The sequence below is a fragment of the Lithobates pipiens genome, unplaced genomic scaffold, assembly GCF_037356315.1.
Source record: "Lithobates pipiens isolate NorthernLeopardFrog02 unplaced genomic scaffold, aLitPip1_a1.2 Scaffold_1, whole genome shotgun sequence".
In the NCBI taxonomy this organism is placed as follows: domain Eukaryota; kingdom Metazoa; phylum Chordata; class Amphibia; order Anura; family Ranidae; genus Lithobates; species Lithobates pipiens.
In genome coordinates this window covers 242,659,847-242,677,234 of record NW_027507685.1, presented here as the reverse complement: position 1 = coordinate 242,677,234, position 17,388 = coordinate 242,659,847, and the positions used below count along the sequence as shown (strand labels likewise).

The 17,388-nt window shown below is 43.7% G+C and overlaps 1 protein-coding gene across 4 annotated transcripts in view; it reads right to left on the bottom strand.

Annotated features, from left to right (window-relative positions):
• SYTL4 (synaptotagmin like 4) overlaps positions 1-17,388 on the bottom strand; it is a 158,152-nt gene that overhangs the window by 9,180 nt on the left and 131,584 nt on the right. For all 4 annotated transcript variants that reach the window (XM_077484793.1, XM_077484790.1, XM_077484794.1 and 1 more), the window contains 6 exons: positions 14,072-14,159; positions 9,019-9,122; positions 8,627-8,713; positions 5,976-6,154; positions 3,266-3,368; positions 2,994-3,155 (listed from right to left, as the gene is read on the bottom strand). In XM_077484793.1, coding sequence (XP_077340919.1) covers positions 2,994-3,155; positions 3,266-3,368; positions 5,976-6,154; positions 8,627-8,713; positions 9,019-9,122; positions 14,072-14,159 — 723 coding nt within the window. The remainder of the gene's footprint in view (positions 1-2,993; positions 3,156-3,265; positions 3,369-5,975; positions 6,155-8,626; positions 8,714-9,018; positions 9,123-14,071; positions 14,160-17,388) is intronic.

Below are 17,388 nucleotides of genomic sequence, written 5' to 3'. Positions count from 1 at the left end.
CAGCAGGACCAGCTCCCGATCATGTGACCACTATGACAGCCAATCACAGTGGTCACATGATTAGGCAGATCTTCCCACCCGTAGGGTTCACTTCCAGCCTGTTTCCATGGTCAATCAAACCTTGATGAAGGCGGCATTTTTTGGACCTTCGAAATGCATTGCTTACTCTTTGGATTGTCCCCCAGACTTTTATAGTCCCGATTAAAGGGCACATCGAGGTACAGCGGGAAGAGATTCACAACAAAGTGAAAATTATGAAAAAGTTAAAAATTTGCAAACATTTAGAAACCAATATAAAATGAAAGCACATGTAAAGACAAAGCGATTTCATTTTGGATAGAGTAGGAATAAGGATTCGTCAGATTTTTTTCAATTTTTTTTATTTTTTTTGGTGGGGGAGGGGGGGGGGGTCTTTGTCCTGGCAAGGAGATTTTCTTCACTTCCTGCCAGAAAGACACAACAGGAAGTAAGAAAAAAATCTCTCTGAAGGGATTTACCCTCCAAGACAGTTGTCAGGAACAGCGATCTCTCTCCTCCTCCAGTTAGTCCACTCCCCCCCCCACAGTTAGAAACACCTCCCTAGGGAACACTTAACCGTTTGTTCACCCTGAGTGTTAACCCCTTTCCTGCCAGTGACATTTAAACAGGAATTAGTGGCTATTTTTTTTAGCTCTGATTGCTGTATAAATGTCAACGCTCCCAGTCAAAAGTGTCCAATCTGTCCGCCGCAATGTCGCAGTCCTGCAATTTTTATCAGATCGCCGCCAATTTGTCCACCACAATATCGCAGTCCAGATAAAACAGATCGCCGCCATTACTAGTAAAAAATAAATAAATAATAATAATGCTATAAATCTATCCCCTATTTTGTAGACGTTATAACTTTTGCGCAAACCAATCAATGTACGCTTATTGCGATTCTATTTACCAAAAATATGTAGAAGAATACATATTGGTCTAAACTGATTAAGAAATTTGTTTTTAAAAACATTTTTGGGGATATTTATTATAGCAAAAAGTAAAACGTTTTTTTTTTTCCAAATTTTTTTTTATAGCGCAAAAAATAAAAACCGCAGATGTGATAAAATACCACCAAATGAAAGCTCTATTTGTGGGAAAAAAAGGATGTAAAATTTTGTTTGGGTACAACATCGCACGACCACGCAATTGTCAGTTAAAGCGACACAGTGCCGTATCGCAAAAAAAATGGCCTGGTCATTAAGGGAGTAAATCCTTCCAGTCCTTAAGTGGTTAATAAGGGGGCTAGATACTTCCCTTTCCCCCCATGTTAAAGAGTATGGGGTACATAATAACACTACTCATTCACAAAAAAATAAAAATAAAAGTTGTAACCTAGAAATGGAGACATCCAAATGTCTTATTAAAAGAACGCAAAATCCCTCCAAATGGCCTTTGACAATCTGTTGTCATCCGTGACGCCCATCAACAAAAAACTCAATAATAAAACAAAACCTGATGACCAGGCGCAGGTGACACTTAGCCCTTGTACACACGGTCGGAGATTCCGACAACCAAATCCGTCGGATTTTGTCCGAAACTTTTGTAGACCCACGGTCGGACGAAGTTGTCGGAAAATCCAATCTTTCAGAACGCGATGACGTTATTTCTTTACGACGGGACTACGTTCAGGCTACTAGCCAATAGCTTTGGTGTAGGAATTTGATCTGAGCATGCGTGGCACTTTGTCCGATCGGAATTCTCTAAACATGATCGGAGTATGTCCGATCGGAGCATTTTGTCGGAAAATGTTTCCGGCAAGTTGGAAAATTTGGTCCAACGGATATTCCGACGGAAACAGTCTGACGTAGATCACACACAGTCGGAATATCCGACAAAACGCTCCGGCCGGACACATTCCATCAGAATCTCCGATCGTGTGTACAAGGGCTTACACAACACGCCCCACACTGTCATTGGCTAGATAAGGGAAGGGGTGGAGATAGTGGTAACATCATTGACCAAATATGGCCATGCCCATATTTAGTCAATGTCATTGCTCAATATCATTGACCAAAAAAAAAGCTAGTGATGTCACTGCATTCCCTTCCACTTTACTTAAAAGGATTCCCCAGGACTTTGCTGGTTCCTTCGCAAGCACCCGCAGCTTCCTTAGCAACCAGTGATGTCAGAAGGGAATCCCCACTCCTTTAAATGCAAATGGATGGGAATTGCAGCAACATCACTGCTCAAATATAAGCAGGGTGAATTCCTAATGATGGGGATGCCTCCTGATGTTAGTAGCTTCTAGAGATGCCGCCAGTGCAAGTACCTGCAGTTTCTACAGGTACCAGTGACATGACAAGGGAATCCTTGCTCCTATAAAAGCAAAAAAATGAGGTGGGGATAGCAGTGACATCTTTTCCTACATCTGGCCAGTGGGAATTCCTTGCGATGGGGATTCCCTGTAAGGTCAGTGGTCCCTAGGGATGCCGCAGGTGCAAGCACTCGCGGCTTCCTTAGGAACCAGTGATGTCACAGGGGAAATCCCGCAATTCAAAGAAAGGGGGTAGGGGTAGTAATGAGGTCACTGTCCAAATATGACCAGTGGGAATTCCTTATGATGAAGATTCCCTGCGATGTCGGTGGTTTCTAGGGATGCTGTAGGTGCAAGCACTCGTGGCTTCCTTAGGAACCAGTGACAGCAAGAAGCTGTAATATACAGATGTAGTAGAAACATTGCTTCTGTATATAATGCACAGGTCTCGCTGAACAGGGGACCGAACAGGCAAAAGTTCAGACATTTGTTCAAATTCCCAGGAAACTAAAGCTAGGAGCTAACTGTTGGTTGAGCAAGATTCCAGGCCACCTTTGTATTGCACCATAATTGTGTATATACACCCTCATTGACTGACATTATGTTTGTTGTCATGTAGGTTAATAATTCATTTAACAAACGCTCATAAAAACTGAAAAATGATGCCATCACAGAAACAGGTACCACTGGTGGATGAAAGAAATGTGAGAAGAGTCACCTTGCTATGCAGAGGAAGACACTCGTCCATCGTACTGTCAAAGTTCCAGGAGTCCAGAGGCAGGTTCACCTCCCCGAGGAATGTATTCCTTCCAAAGCGGTCATGGTGCCAGACGGAGAGCTGTAAGGTTCTGGAAAGCAGGACTGATTCCGGGACAATATACTAGAGACAAATAAACAAAATCTATTTTATCTTTGCTTTTTTAAAGATGACCAGAGTTCAGCTTTAAATAAAAATATATTTTTCTGTTTAGATCAAATCACTCTACTTACCTGTAACGTTTCAGCATACAGAGGATTGACGGTGTTCCGTTTAATTGTCGTTTTGCGTTTTCCTGGGCGGGACTTGTCGGGCAGGAGATAGGACTTGACATATCTAAAAGAAGGGATTGCAGATGTACAACTTAACACTTCCTAAATAACATGGCAAAAAATATACTCTTTACATCAAACATTACTAAATATTGGCCCATGGTCCAGATCCAAATTAACAGAGCCACCTGGATCGCCAGCCAGCCAGTCCCCAGCACAGATCCCCCCACATCCTAACAACAATGATGTCAGATGCATGCCCCACACTCAGCATCATAGGATGAGAGAAGTGGACTTTTAGTCTTCGCCAGCTCCCGCCCTCTACCTTCCCATAAAAAAGGTACAGTGGCACTGCAATGGGGACATCTGATGGAAGAAGGCATGGTGTTGGGGACACTTGACGGTAGCGGACACCGTGATGAGGACACCTGATGTAAGGGGGCACTGTGATGGGAATACCTTATGGAAGAGAGCATTGTCATGGGGACACCTGATGGAAGGAGGCATGGTGATGGGGACACCTGATGGAAGAGGGAACTGTGATGGGAACACCTGGTTGAAGGGGGCACTGTGATGGGAACACCTTATGGAAGAGAGCACTGTCATGGGGACACCTGATGGAAGGAGGCATGGTGATGGGGACACCTGATGGAAGAGGGAACTGTGATGGGAACACCTGGTTGAAGGGGGCACTGTGATGGGAACACCTTACGGAAGAGTGCACTGTGATGGACACACCAGATGGAAGAGGGCACTGTGATGGACACACCAGATGGAAGAGGGCACTGTGTTCGGGACACCTGATGGAAGGGGGGCAGTGTGATGGGGATACCTGATGGAAGGGGGCACTGTGATGGGGACATTGGATGGAAGGGGGCACTGTGAATGGCGCATTGGATGGAAGGGGGCACTGTGAATGGGGCATTGGATGGAAGGGGGCACTTGATGGAAGAGGGAACTGTGATGGGAACACCTATTGGAAGGGGACATCTAATGGATAGGGACACCTGATGGAAGAGGCCACTGTGATGAGGACACCTGATGGAAGGGGGCACCTGATTGAAGGGGGCACGGTGATAGGGACATCTGATGAAGGGGGACACTGTGATAGGGACACCTGATGGAAGAAGACACTTAATGAATCGGGTCACTGTGATGGGGACCCCTGATGGAAGGGGACCACTGTGTTTGAGGCACCTGATGAAAGGGGGACACTGATGAGGACGCTTGATGTAAGGGGGACACTGATGAGGACGCTTGATGTAAGGGGACACTGTGATGGGGATATCTGATGTAAGGGGGCACCATGATGGGGATATCTGTTGTAAGGGGGCACCATGATGGGGATATCTGATGTAAGGGGGCACCATGATGGGGATATCTGATGAAGGGGGCACCATGATGGGGATATCTGATGTAAGGGGGCACCATGATGGGGATATCTGATGTAAGGTGGCACCATGATGGGGATATCTGATGTAAGGGGGGCAGGGTGATAGGGAAATTAATGTTTCGGTCATTGTTCAATGGGCCTGCTTTTACTTCCCCCCAAAGTGCAAGTGTAAACTTTACACTGTGATTATGTTTTACTGTCTCACTACCGATTACAAGTAGGGTTGCACCAATACCGATACCGAGCATTTGCATGAGTACTGGTAATCGTGCAAATGCTCCGATGCTTGACCCGATACTTGGGCAGCCTCAGAGGTGATCGGTGTGGTGGTGAGGGAAGTTACCAGCACTGATCTCCCTGTATAGCTTTTCTGACATCCGTTTCTCCTCCTCTCCCTCCTGTGGCTGTCAGAGAGATCGGTGCTTGTAACTGCCCCCATCACCGCACCAATCACCCCGGCTGTCCCACTCTGTGCTCCCTGTGTCATCCTGTGGGTCCCGATTAGTTTCGTCCTCCGGGTCCCCCTCTGTGTCATTCTCCATCTCCCCCTGTGTCCTCCCTGTCTCTCCTTGGCCTCCTCCGGATCCCCCGTTTCCTGGATCTTTCAGAATGAAGCGCAGAGGAAGGGACGGTAAATCTGTCATTTACCAGCTCCTTCCTTTTCTGAATGCACAGAGCCAGTGTGATCACGACTGTCCATTCATAACAGAGCATCGAAATCTGTGTTTACGATGCTTCAGTTTATGAATGAAAAGGAGCCTCTGTCTCCTGTCCAATCATCCTCAGTGCAGCTGAGGCTGCTGAGAAAGGCACTGGGGAATCTCTATCCTCAGTCCTTCTCCCATCTCAAAGCGGAGATATCAGGGGTCTGCTTAGACCCCTGATATCTCACCAAAGCCCCCCTCCCAACAGGACTGATAAAAAAAAAAAAACAAACAAAAAAAAAACCTACTGACAGTCCACGCCTCATCAGTGCCAACTATCAGTGCTGCATGTTAGTGCCACTGTCCCATGACATAAAAAAGAAAAAGAAAAAAAGAAGACGTATTGGCAATCGGTATCGGCGAGTACTTGAACAAAAAAGTATCGGTACTTGTACTCCATCTTAAAAAAGTGGTATTGGTGCAACCCTAATTACAAGTCCAGTAAGATTGGATTCCCTTGAGGCAGATATGTATGGCTCTCAGCTCTGTTCAGCAGATTGCAACAAACTAACAATAAAAGAGGAAACTTTGATGCTCTATGGAAAACTGAACATAAAAAAAGAACGTGAATTACGGGTTGGAACGTCTCTTTGCGTCATCTCCGTAGGCCAAGTTGCGGCACTCCTTCACCAGAATGCTGAGGATCTGTGTCTTTCCGTCATATTTCACAGAGAAGACGATTTCTCCAGTTACTAGGATGTTCCCGTAATCTCCGGCCTCGCTGTAAATACTCATCATGCTCCCCAGCGTGCTCTGTAGGAAGGGAAACAGACAGATCATCCCCAGCTCCAACCAAAATTCATTTTTATCAGTTCTGGGTGGAGTGGGTAGGATTTGCACACACAAATAGGCAAATTTGCATGCATATCCAGAGCACAAACACAACACACAGGACATGTGAAGGAGGGACTTTCTCAGTTAAATACTGTACACCCTCCTGCCTGCATGCCTCAGCTAAGGGCAGATGGATTCCAGGAAGTAAATACTACATGTATCATCTGCCCTTACTCAAGATGGCCACAGCTAGAAATGCTAGGGGTGTGTTTTTCAAAGTTATTTCTAAATAAAAGTAAGCATGGAGACATGGATAGATGGGTGAGTTTGCTCTAATTATTAAAAATTAATTACACAGAGTTTTTCGTTTCTGTTGCTCAGATACAGTTTAGTCCCCCTCCAACATGCAGAGGGCATGTTAAACATTTAACAATGTAACATTGTGGCTGTGGTACTCATACCGTCACCTTTGATGAGCCATGTGCCAATTTGGCCATATTACTAGAGCATACGTGTTGCACTCCAGATGGCCAAGCTAGCTTACTGTCTGTAGAAGACATCCTCTATATTTTCAATATCTATTTGGCACCACTATAGGACTTTGATATAACCATAATTTTGAATGGTCCCCTTTCTTCAGAATCCATAATAATTAGGGATGGTCCCGATGTTCGAATTGAACGCAATTTCGACTCGAACATCGGGTGTTCGTTTCTTCACAAACGAACCAAAACATATGGGGCGTTCGTGGCAAATTTGAGCGCCCCGGAGTGTCCAAAATTGCACTGCAAGATCGCAGTGCATTGATGGCCGCCGAGTGACCAAAACAATGCACCTGACCTGCATGCTTTAGCCAATCACAGCGAGGTCTGCTGTGAGAGCCACAATTGGCCAAACACACACACACACACATATACATATACACAGTGCAGTCAGTCTAAATATTATTAATAAATAAAATATATACACAGACACACACACACACACACACACACAGTGCAAAGTACCGTATATAATACAGTGCACTGACATGGTTATGATGGTATTAAGAAAAAAATGGCGTGGTGTTCCCCCCAAAACCTATATCAGGCCCTTTGAATTTCTTCTAAAATCTATGCCAAATCCAAAGTCAAAATTAATAAAGAAAATTGGCGTAGGGTCTCCCCCAAAATCCATACCAGACCCTTATCTGCACAAGCAGAAAAGGGGGGGGGGGACAAGCAAACGATACCAGGCTGCCTGCCGTGATCCCCCCAAAGCACCTTGTTTCCATGTTGATGGGGATAAGGGCCTCTTCCCCACAACCCTGGCCCAGAGGTTGTGGGGGTCGGTCTGCGGGTGGGGGGCTTATTGGGAATCCGGAAGCCCCCGTTAACAAGAGGGCTTCCAGATCCCACCCCCCATGTTAATGGGAATGGGGTACATTGTACCCCTACCCATTCACCAAAAAAGTATCAAAAGTGTCAAAAAGTAAAAAACAATAGACAATTTCTGACAATTCCTTTAATAAAATAGAAAAAATAAATAAAAAGTCCATCCATCTTCAATCACGCTGCCCAACGGACCTGAAATATAGAAAAAAAAAAACTCTGCCTTGATGGGAGGCCTCCCGGTGACTGCTGTCTCTTGGCTGTAACAGCTGTTATATAGGCAAGGGCGGGGCCACCCAGTGACGTAATCGAGTGAACCCCACCCCCTTCTGACATCATGTGATGTCAGAGGGGGAGGTTCATCCAGTTACGTTAGCGGGTGGCCCCACTCTTGCCTTTATAACAGCTGTCTCAGCCAATTGACAGCAGTCACTAGGAGGCCTCCCATGAAGGCGGAGTTTTTTTCCTTTTTTTTACTTTTTTTCGGGTCCATCGGACGGCATGATTGAAGATGGATGGACATTGCGGGACACAATTTTTCCTTTTTTTTTTTTTAAATAAAGGAATTGTCAAAAACTGTCTATTGTGGTTTTTACACTTTTTGGTGAATGGGTAGGGGTACACTGTACCCCTACCCATTCACATAGTTGGGGGAGGTGGAATCTGGGTGCCCCCTTGTTAAAGGGGGCATCCATATTACGATTAGGCAATACATTACAGCTGCAAGCAAGTTTAAATTACATTTTTTCCTTTAGAAATGTAATTTTGCTGCGGCACTGTTCTATACATTGCACAGATGCGCCACTTGTAAGGGGACCCCTCAGGCACAATATTTAAAGGAATATTTAATTGTTATTGTATCACTTTAAACATTATTAAAATCACTGCTGCTGAAAAAAAACGGGGCAGGACCCGGGTCCCCAAACACTTTACGGCAATAAGCCTTTAAAATTAGCACATGGAAGCTACATAACTAATGCCACCTACACTGAAATAAAAAACACACAATTCTGAAATAACCATTCTATGGGCATGCACCCTTTGCCAAGTGTTTATATTTCAAATAAAATGTGGTTCTAACCGTGGATGTCCCACTGCGCAAGCTGCCTCTTGCTATGTTTGAACGATGGATTTCCACCAAGTTATCAATATCTTCATCTTCCTCATCCTATTAAAAACAAAAATGGTGAAAATGAACAAGAGAAGCAGGTGGTCAACAACCATTTTTGTTGGTGAAAGGTTGGATTAAAGTACCATGGAATAAATAACATTAGATTTTAATAAAGTGCCTGGTCTGCATTAGGAAACTCGGTGCCAAGACGACATACAATTGTGGAGTATGGCAAACTGAGATTGTCTTCATCCTACTGAGCCTGGAAGGAATATTGTTTTCTGAGATTCAGAGAGCTTATTAATTTATAGCCTGCAGAGAAATCACACAGAGCGAGTATACGGGTAATGCACAATACAAACCATTTCTACATTCAGCCCTGGAACAGACTTGCTTCGATCCCCCATGAATCTTTGTTCTTTGACCTTCTCTTCTGGACGTAAATCTATGGTGGACTTGCTGTAATCTAAAATGTACATTAAAAGAAATAGTTCATAATTGTTACTGATGTAATGAAGTGATGTTAAAAAATAAAATTAGGTAGAAAGAGATAATTCATCTCTCTCTCATACACACACGTATGTATGTATATACAGTGCCTTGCAAAAGTATTCGGCCCCGGAACGAAATCTATTGGATAATTTTAAACTTTTTTAGCAAATAAAAAACTGAAAAGTGGTGCGTGCAAAATTATTCGGCCCCTTTACTTTCAGTGCAGCAAACTCACTCCAGAAGTTCAGCGAGGATCTCTGAATGATCCAATGTTGTCCTAAATGACTGATGGTGATAAATAGAATCCACCTGTGTGTAATCAAGTCTCTGTATAAATGCACCTGCTCTGTGATAGTCTCAGGGTTCTGTTGAAAGCGCAGAGAGCATCATGAAGACCAAGGAACACACCAGGCAGGTCCGTAATACTGTTGTGGAGAAGTTTAAAGCCGGATTTGGATACAAAAAGATTTCCCAAGCTTTAAACATCCCAAGGAGCACTGTGCAAGCGATAATTTTGAAATGGAAGGAGTATCAGACCACTGCAAATCTACCAAGACCTGGCCGTCCCTCTAAACGTTCAGCTCAGACAAGGGGAAGACTGATCAGAGATGCAGCCAAGAGGCCCATGATCACTCTGGATGAACTGCAGAGAACTACAGCTGAGGTGAGAGAGTCTGTCCATAGGACAACAATCAGTCGTACACTGCACAAATCTGGCCTTTATGGAAGAGTGGCAAGAAGAAAGCCATTTCTCAAAGATATCCATAAAAAGTAACGTCTAAAGTTTGCCACAAGCCACCTGGGAGACACACCAAACATGTGGAAGAAGGTGCTCTGGTCAGATGAAACCAAAATCCAACTTTTTGCCCACAATGCAAAACGATATGTTTGGTGTAAAAGCAACACAGCTCATCACCCTCAACACACCATCCCCACTGTCAAACATGGTGGTGGCAGCATCATGGTTTGGGCCTGCTTTTCTTCAGCAGGGACAGGGAAGATGGTTAAAATTGAGGGGAAGATGGATGCAGCCAAATACAGGACCATTCTGGATGAAAACCTGTTGGAGTCTGCAAAAGACCTGAAACTGGGACGAAGATTTATCTTCCAACAAGACAATGATCCCAAAAAGCATACATACAGCAAAATCTACAAAGGAATGGTTCACAAATAAACGTATCCAGGTGTTAGAATGGCCAAGTCAAAGTCCAGACCTGAATCCAATCGAGAATCTGTGGAAAGAGCTGAAAACTGCTGTTCACAAACGCTCTCCATCCAACCTCACTGAGCTCGAGCTGTTTTGCAAGGAAGAATGGGCAAGAATTTCAGTCTCTCGATGTGCAAAACTGATAGAGACATACCCCAAGCGACTTGAAGCTGTAATCGCAGCAAAAGGTGGCTCTACAAAGTATTAACGCAAGGGGGCCGAATAATTTTGCACGCCCCACTTTTCATTTTTTTATTAGTTAAAAAAAGTTTCAAAAATCCAATAGATTTCGTTCCACTTCATAATTGTGTCCCACTTGTTGGTGACTCTTCACAAAAAATTAAAATCTTATATCTTTATGTTTGAAGCCTGAAATGTGGCAAAAGGTTGAAAAGTTCAAGGGGGCCGAATACTTTCGCAAGGCACTGTATGTATGTAATAATACATATAGATAGATACATATATATATATATATATATATATATATATATCACACACACACATATACACACACATATATAAAAATTTCTCTCTGTATCTATATATATTTTCTCTCTCTGGATGTAAATATATGGTGGACTTGCTGTTATCTAAAAATGTATATAAAAAATAGTTCTTAATTGTCATTGATGTAATGAAGTGATGTTAAAAAATAAAATAATTAGGTAGATATACACACACACACACACACAATTTCTCTCTCTCTCTCTATATATTATATATATCAAACAGTAGTATAGTAGTATAAACAGTCAAAACACTGGATCATTCAAATACTAAAACAGCGCTAAAATCATACATGATATAAAAGTACAATATCAGAGCACGTGGTGTTCCGCCCAAAATAAAAGTCTATAAGCAGTAGATGGTAATAGGGACAGTTGAAAAGGGGTTTTGAATGTTGAATCAAAGTGGTCCAAACATGCCTTTCACCAGAAGTAGTGAACAAAATCCACTTTGTATATGAAATCAGGTAGAGTTGGCGCTATACCTTTAAATTTACAATGTGTATCATTATACAGCCTCTAATTGTGTTCTTAAATTAGTTATCTGTGCAATTATCTAACCAATTAATCATCGGTGTCAGAAAAAATTAGAAAAGTAAATTGTGTATAAAAAAAACAAAAACTGAACAAATCAATTATACTAAAATCTAAAAAAAATAAAGTCCAATCCTATTATCCTATAGATATAAAGTGCCAACAAGTCCTTTAGGATATGTCAAACCGTTCATAGCAAATATATAATTTCCGAGTGGTGCCTTGTGCAAAAGTCCAAAGAAAATCCCCGGTGCTCTTTGGTGTAAGTGAATTATATTGCACTCACCAGATCCTTGCCCCTACTAGGGGAAACCAGCCTTCACAGTGTTTAGCCCCTGTGTCACTTTCTGGCATCTCCCTGGGAATGTGGCCATTCATCCATGTTTTAAATTCTCAATCGTGCATTTACATGGAAAGATGAAGAGAGCCCATAGTGTAATATGTCTTTGAAGGAAGTTTATTACAAACAGAAAACCTACTCACATTTCATCAAAGTTAAAACCGCTGTGTAAAATCCTCACATCGCCAGCTGCTGTGGTGTATTCAAGAGAGGTCACGTCTCTATAGCCATGCCTACCGGTTTCGTCACGCTGACGTCATCAAGAGCGGCCATATTAGTGCTCCTCTCTGATTATATAGGGTGCAGTGTTCCGCTCATGCGCCAAGCATCCCAGCGCCATCTTTAGCAAGGGAAATCGCCAATCGTTCCTTCTACTAAGTCTCCTGAAATTTGTGTGCATTTTGCCTGACATATTATAGATGATGGTGAATACATCCAAACAAAAGGCGCCCTGTACCATAATATTAAAATATCCCGTCCCGTGTTGTTGGAAGTTGGACAGGGTGTGCATGTTATATGTCTGTATCTTAAATAACAAATTTGGAACACTGCATCCGTATATACTATAATGAATTAAAATACATAATACCTGTACCCCCGCAGGGGCTCAGGTTCACATTATTTACTTAGTTCATAATGAAAAAAAATACAAAATAAAAAGTGACACAATCCCATTCCATATAAGTATTAAGATCATTATTATATACTATATTAAGTGGTTAGATAATTGCCTGAATAACTAATTTAAGAACACAATTAGAGGCTGTATAATGATACGCATTGTAAATTTAAAAGGTATAGCGCCAACTCTACCTGATTTCTTTTTCATATGCTAACCAGCCCCTCTCATTTTTGGGAGGGGCATACCAAGTAGAGGCAGCTCTTACCTCATCTTAAAATTGGTTTATTTAGAACTATTCCATAGCGCAATCTCTCTTATTTTTTTTATAAAAATCCACTTTGTGCAGCACACTCCCCCAGGGGGTCAAACTCACCAGAAACCTCTTAATGAACCAGCATTATGGTAGAATAAACAACAGCCACTCAGATCCTAAGACCTTATCACCATCACGATCCACTAGTATAGGCTCCAGAGTCATGTCATAAAACACAAGAAAAACGCACATAGCGTAATCTCGTTTATTTATAGACAAAACCCCCCATACACAAGAGGACCCCTTAATAATAACTGCATACATCAAGTTAAAAACCACAAGTGAAAAGAATCTGTGACCCAGATGGCGCCATCACCATGATCAGCCGTCCTGGATGGAGCGAGTGTTTCCTTGCAGATACCGCAATCACTTCCGGGTAGACGGTGGAGCACAAAGCGTAACTTCTGGGATGTCGTGTTGGTCACGTCCTGACCGGTTTCGTCATTACAGACTTCCACAGAAGGCATCCGTTACGACACGCCATCTGGGTCACATATTCTTTTCACTTGTGGTTTTTAACATGGTGTACGCAGTTATTATTAAAGGGGTCCTCTCGTGTTCATCATAGGAGCTGAGCCAAGGGGCAGAACTGCGAGCTGAGCCAAGAGGAGCCGAGTACACAGCACATCCGGCTCGGTCTATCTTGGCGGTGCTAACAATTTAAAATCGATCATGCTGCAATTTTGGGCAAGGCTGCAGATGGACCCTGATAAAGCTGCATTGATGGGCATTTCAAATGTACGTTTTTTTCCTTAAACTTCCCTCCTAAACTTGGGGTGCGTGTTGTACACCGGCACATGTTATACACCAATAAATACAGTACTTAAAAGAGGAGGTATATATATTTATTCAAAGCCAGCAGCTACAAATACTGCAGCTTCTGACTTTTAATAAATGGACACTTACCTGTCCCAGCGTCCAGCAATGTCGGCAGCAGAAGACGATCAATCGGCTCTCCTTGGCTCTCGGCAGCTGCCACCTCCATTCTCGGTGAAGGAATCAGGAAGTGAAGCATTGCGGCTTCACTTCTCGGTTCCCTACTGCGCATGTGTGAGTTGCGCTGCATGTCCTAAATGGTCCCAGCTATCTTCTGGGACCCATGTGTGTCCCAGCAGACAGCGCGCGGGGGGGGGGGGGGGGGGCGGTGGTGTGAAGAGGCGTAGACTCCCATGGGTGTCTATGCCCGGAAGTGGGTGCAAATACCTGTCTTAGACCGGTATCTGCACCCCCTTAAAAAAGGTGCCAAATGTGACATCAGAGGGGTTCCGAAAAGGAAGGTTCGATTTTTGTGTGACCCTCCACTTTAATATTAACTGATAGCATAACTCTCATAAGCATTGTCAACTTGTCAACTGCCCTTCACATTAGTCCAGAAGACATAAAAACAATTAAATTTTAGACCTGATGGCTTCATGACACGAGGATTCTTCTTAAATAAAGTATCGCTCTCGTCTGCAGAGCCTGCACTCCGATTCCCAATGCGAGTCTCCTAAATTAAAATGCAAAGATATTACAAGAATATTCAGCGAAGTCCAAAAGTAAACAGTAGAACTGCCCATTGCTTTTTCTTCTAACTTTGAAGAGTGTCCAAATCCCATCAAATTCATACAAGTAAAAAATCAGTAGGAAATTGTGAATGCTCTAGTCAGGTTTGTGGCAGGTTTACTTTAAGGCTCGGTTCACACAGGGGGCGACACGACTTGCCGCACCGCGACCTGCCGCGACCTCAGCGGCGACTTGCAAATGACTTCTGTATAGAAGTCAATGCAAGTCGCCCGAGGTCGCCCAAAAGTAGTACAGGAACCTTTTTTCTAAGTCGGAGCGACTCGAGTCGCTCCTCTTAGAACGGTTCCGTAGTACAGAACGGGGGCGACTTGTCAGGTCGCGGCACGGCAAGTCGTGCCGCGTCGTGTCGCCCCCAGTGTGAACCGAGCCTTAGAGTCTTAGTTATTTTGCTACACTCTTTAAAAAAAAAAAAACACCTTAAGGGATAAGCAGAACGAGGTTCCCACAAAAGGGACGCGTAGGTGGCCCTTGGCTGCCAGGCTCTGATTTTAATACTGAGCTAGCAGCTTCTGCACAGCAAAAATTTTCAATGGTCACCATGGGTTGTGATAGAGACGAGTGTGAATCTAGACCTGAAGTGTCACAGCATGATATTCCAGATACAAGTTTATTCTAATAAAAGATTTGTTTGTTTAAGTCAAAACATTTCGGGAGCTGTAGCTCTGCCCCCCTTCATCAAGGCTTAAAAATTATGCAATGGGAAAAAAAAAAAAAAAATAAAAAAAAGTATAGACTCGGTAGTAAACAAAAAATAGGATTTTTATTACAGCTTACCTGTAAAATCCATTTCTTGGAGTACATCATGGGACATATAGCCTTAAAGCGGAGGTCCGGCCATTTTTTTTTTTAAAGTTAGCAACTAAATAAAAACATTGTAGCTGCTGACTTTTAATAAGGGCACTTACCTGTCCAGCCAGCCCGCAATGTCGGCCCCCCCGAGGCCGAGCCATCTGGATTGGGTGCCGGCGCCGCCATCCTAACGAGGGAAACAGGCAGTGGAGCCTTGTGGCTTTGCGTTTTCTACTGCGCATGCGCAAGTCGCGCGGCGCTTTGTGAATGGACGTCTGTCTACTGGGACACACACGTCCCAGAAGACATTGCGCCCCCATATCCCAGGAGACACCACGAGGGAGGACAAGAACCGCAGAGTAGGAAGTGGCAGATTAGGACGACCTGCCCAGCAACAGCCATTTCTGGCAAGTAAGAATTTTTTTTTTTCTGAAAATGTTTTTTTAATGGATTTTAATGAGTGTGTTTATGTATTTATTTATTTTTTATTTATTTTTTTTAGGGTGGACCTCAGCTAATTACTTAATGGGTTATAGGCCACCTTCAGGTGTTGACACTGGTTATACCCAATCAAGGAAGTTCAATCCCTATATTATTATTATTATTATTATTATTATTATTATTATAATACAGGAGCTATATAACCCCTTCTCCTTCCAGGAGCACATCATTTTTTGTAACAAAGCAATATACTAAATCCCAAAAGAGGGGTGGGGCACTAATGGGACATCCCATAGCAATATTACTTGAGGGGAAGGAGAGACAACCCGCAGGGTACCCACAGACTTGAGGACTTCTACTGCTGTCTACAGTACACTGTGCCCGAAGGCGATATCCTCATACCCCTTTACAGGCACCTGATAAAATCTTGTGAATGTATACACTCAAGACCAAATTGCGGCCTTGCAGATCTGAGCCATAGAGGCCTGGTGACACACTGCCCAAGAAGCACCAACTGGTAGAGTGCGCCTTAACTTGAAACCTCTTAAGGCTGAGTTCACACTGGATCGGCTACGAGAACCGGATGTGATTCGCACCGCACTGCAGTGCAAATCACATCCAATCTCTGTGCGATGCGAGTTCAGCCATACAGATAGTATGGCTGAATTCGCATCGCACCCGCCGCAAACTCGCACAGGTCCGCAGCAAAATCGGATCGCACGGGTGTTCACACCATGCGATCCGATTCCTGTCCGAGATTGCAGATCGCACTGCGATATGCGAACTGATCTGGGGGTGTCATTAAGGTTTCACTGACACTCCCAGCAGTCCGCATAGGGCAGTGTGAACTGCCGGCGGGAGGCATGCGATGCGGGAACCCGCCGCGGATTCGCGGCGTTCCCGCAACGCTTCAGTGTGAACCTAGCCTTAATCACAAGTTGAATTATAAACTTGCTGAATCCACTTAGCGACAGTGGATTTCGATGCTGCCTGTCCTTTCTTAGGACCCTCTGGCAAAATAAATAAGACATCAGTCTTACGAGTCTGAGCAGTTGCCTTAAAACAGATTTTCACTGCTCTCACCACAAGGCGACAACGTAGTGACTACCCTGGAACATGGTTTTGGAAAAAACTATGGCAGGACAATATCTTGGTTCAGGTGAAACCACTTTTGATACAAAAAAAGTCTGTCCGAGGGCGTAAGGCCACTCTGTCCTCATGACAAATCAAATATGTCTCTTTACAAGTAAGAGCAGACAATTCCGAAACCCTCCATGCTGAGGATATAGCAACCAAAAATACCAACTTCCAATTTGATTTCTACCCCTAATTGTAGAAATGCAATAATTCTGCCTATGATATATCCCTGAGGGATATTCACACCATTGGATTCACACCAGGAAACATAAGCCCTCCAGACTCTATAATATATAGTTCTGGAAGCTGGCTTCCTTGCATTAATCAGAGTAGAGATAACTGACCTGGAAAGCCCACATTTCTTCAGAATGTGGGGTTCAATAGCCAAGCCGTTAAATTTAGAGACCATAAAAGTAGGATAGAATATCGGTCCCTGTGAGAGCAGATCTGGCCATAGTGGGAGGTACCATGGGCCCTCCACTGCCATCTTTACGATTTCTGCATACCATGACCTTCTGGGCTGGTGCTACTAGAATTACCAGCTTTCCTTCCAGCTTGATCCTGCAAAGAAGTCGAGGCAGCAACTGAACAGGGGTGAATGCATAGATCAGGGACAACTGATCCCATGGGGTCACCAATGCAGTCCACTTGCCAATTCTCTACTGCTGGAATGAAGACTGCCGATAGGCATGGAACATTTCTTTCTGCCCAAGTTAGAATATGGTTCACCCCTCTCTGCACTGAGAGACTTTCGGTGCCCCCTTGGTGATGGATATAGGCCACAG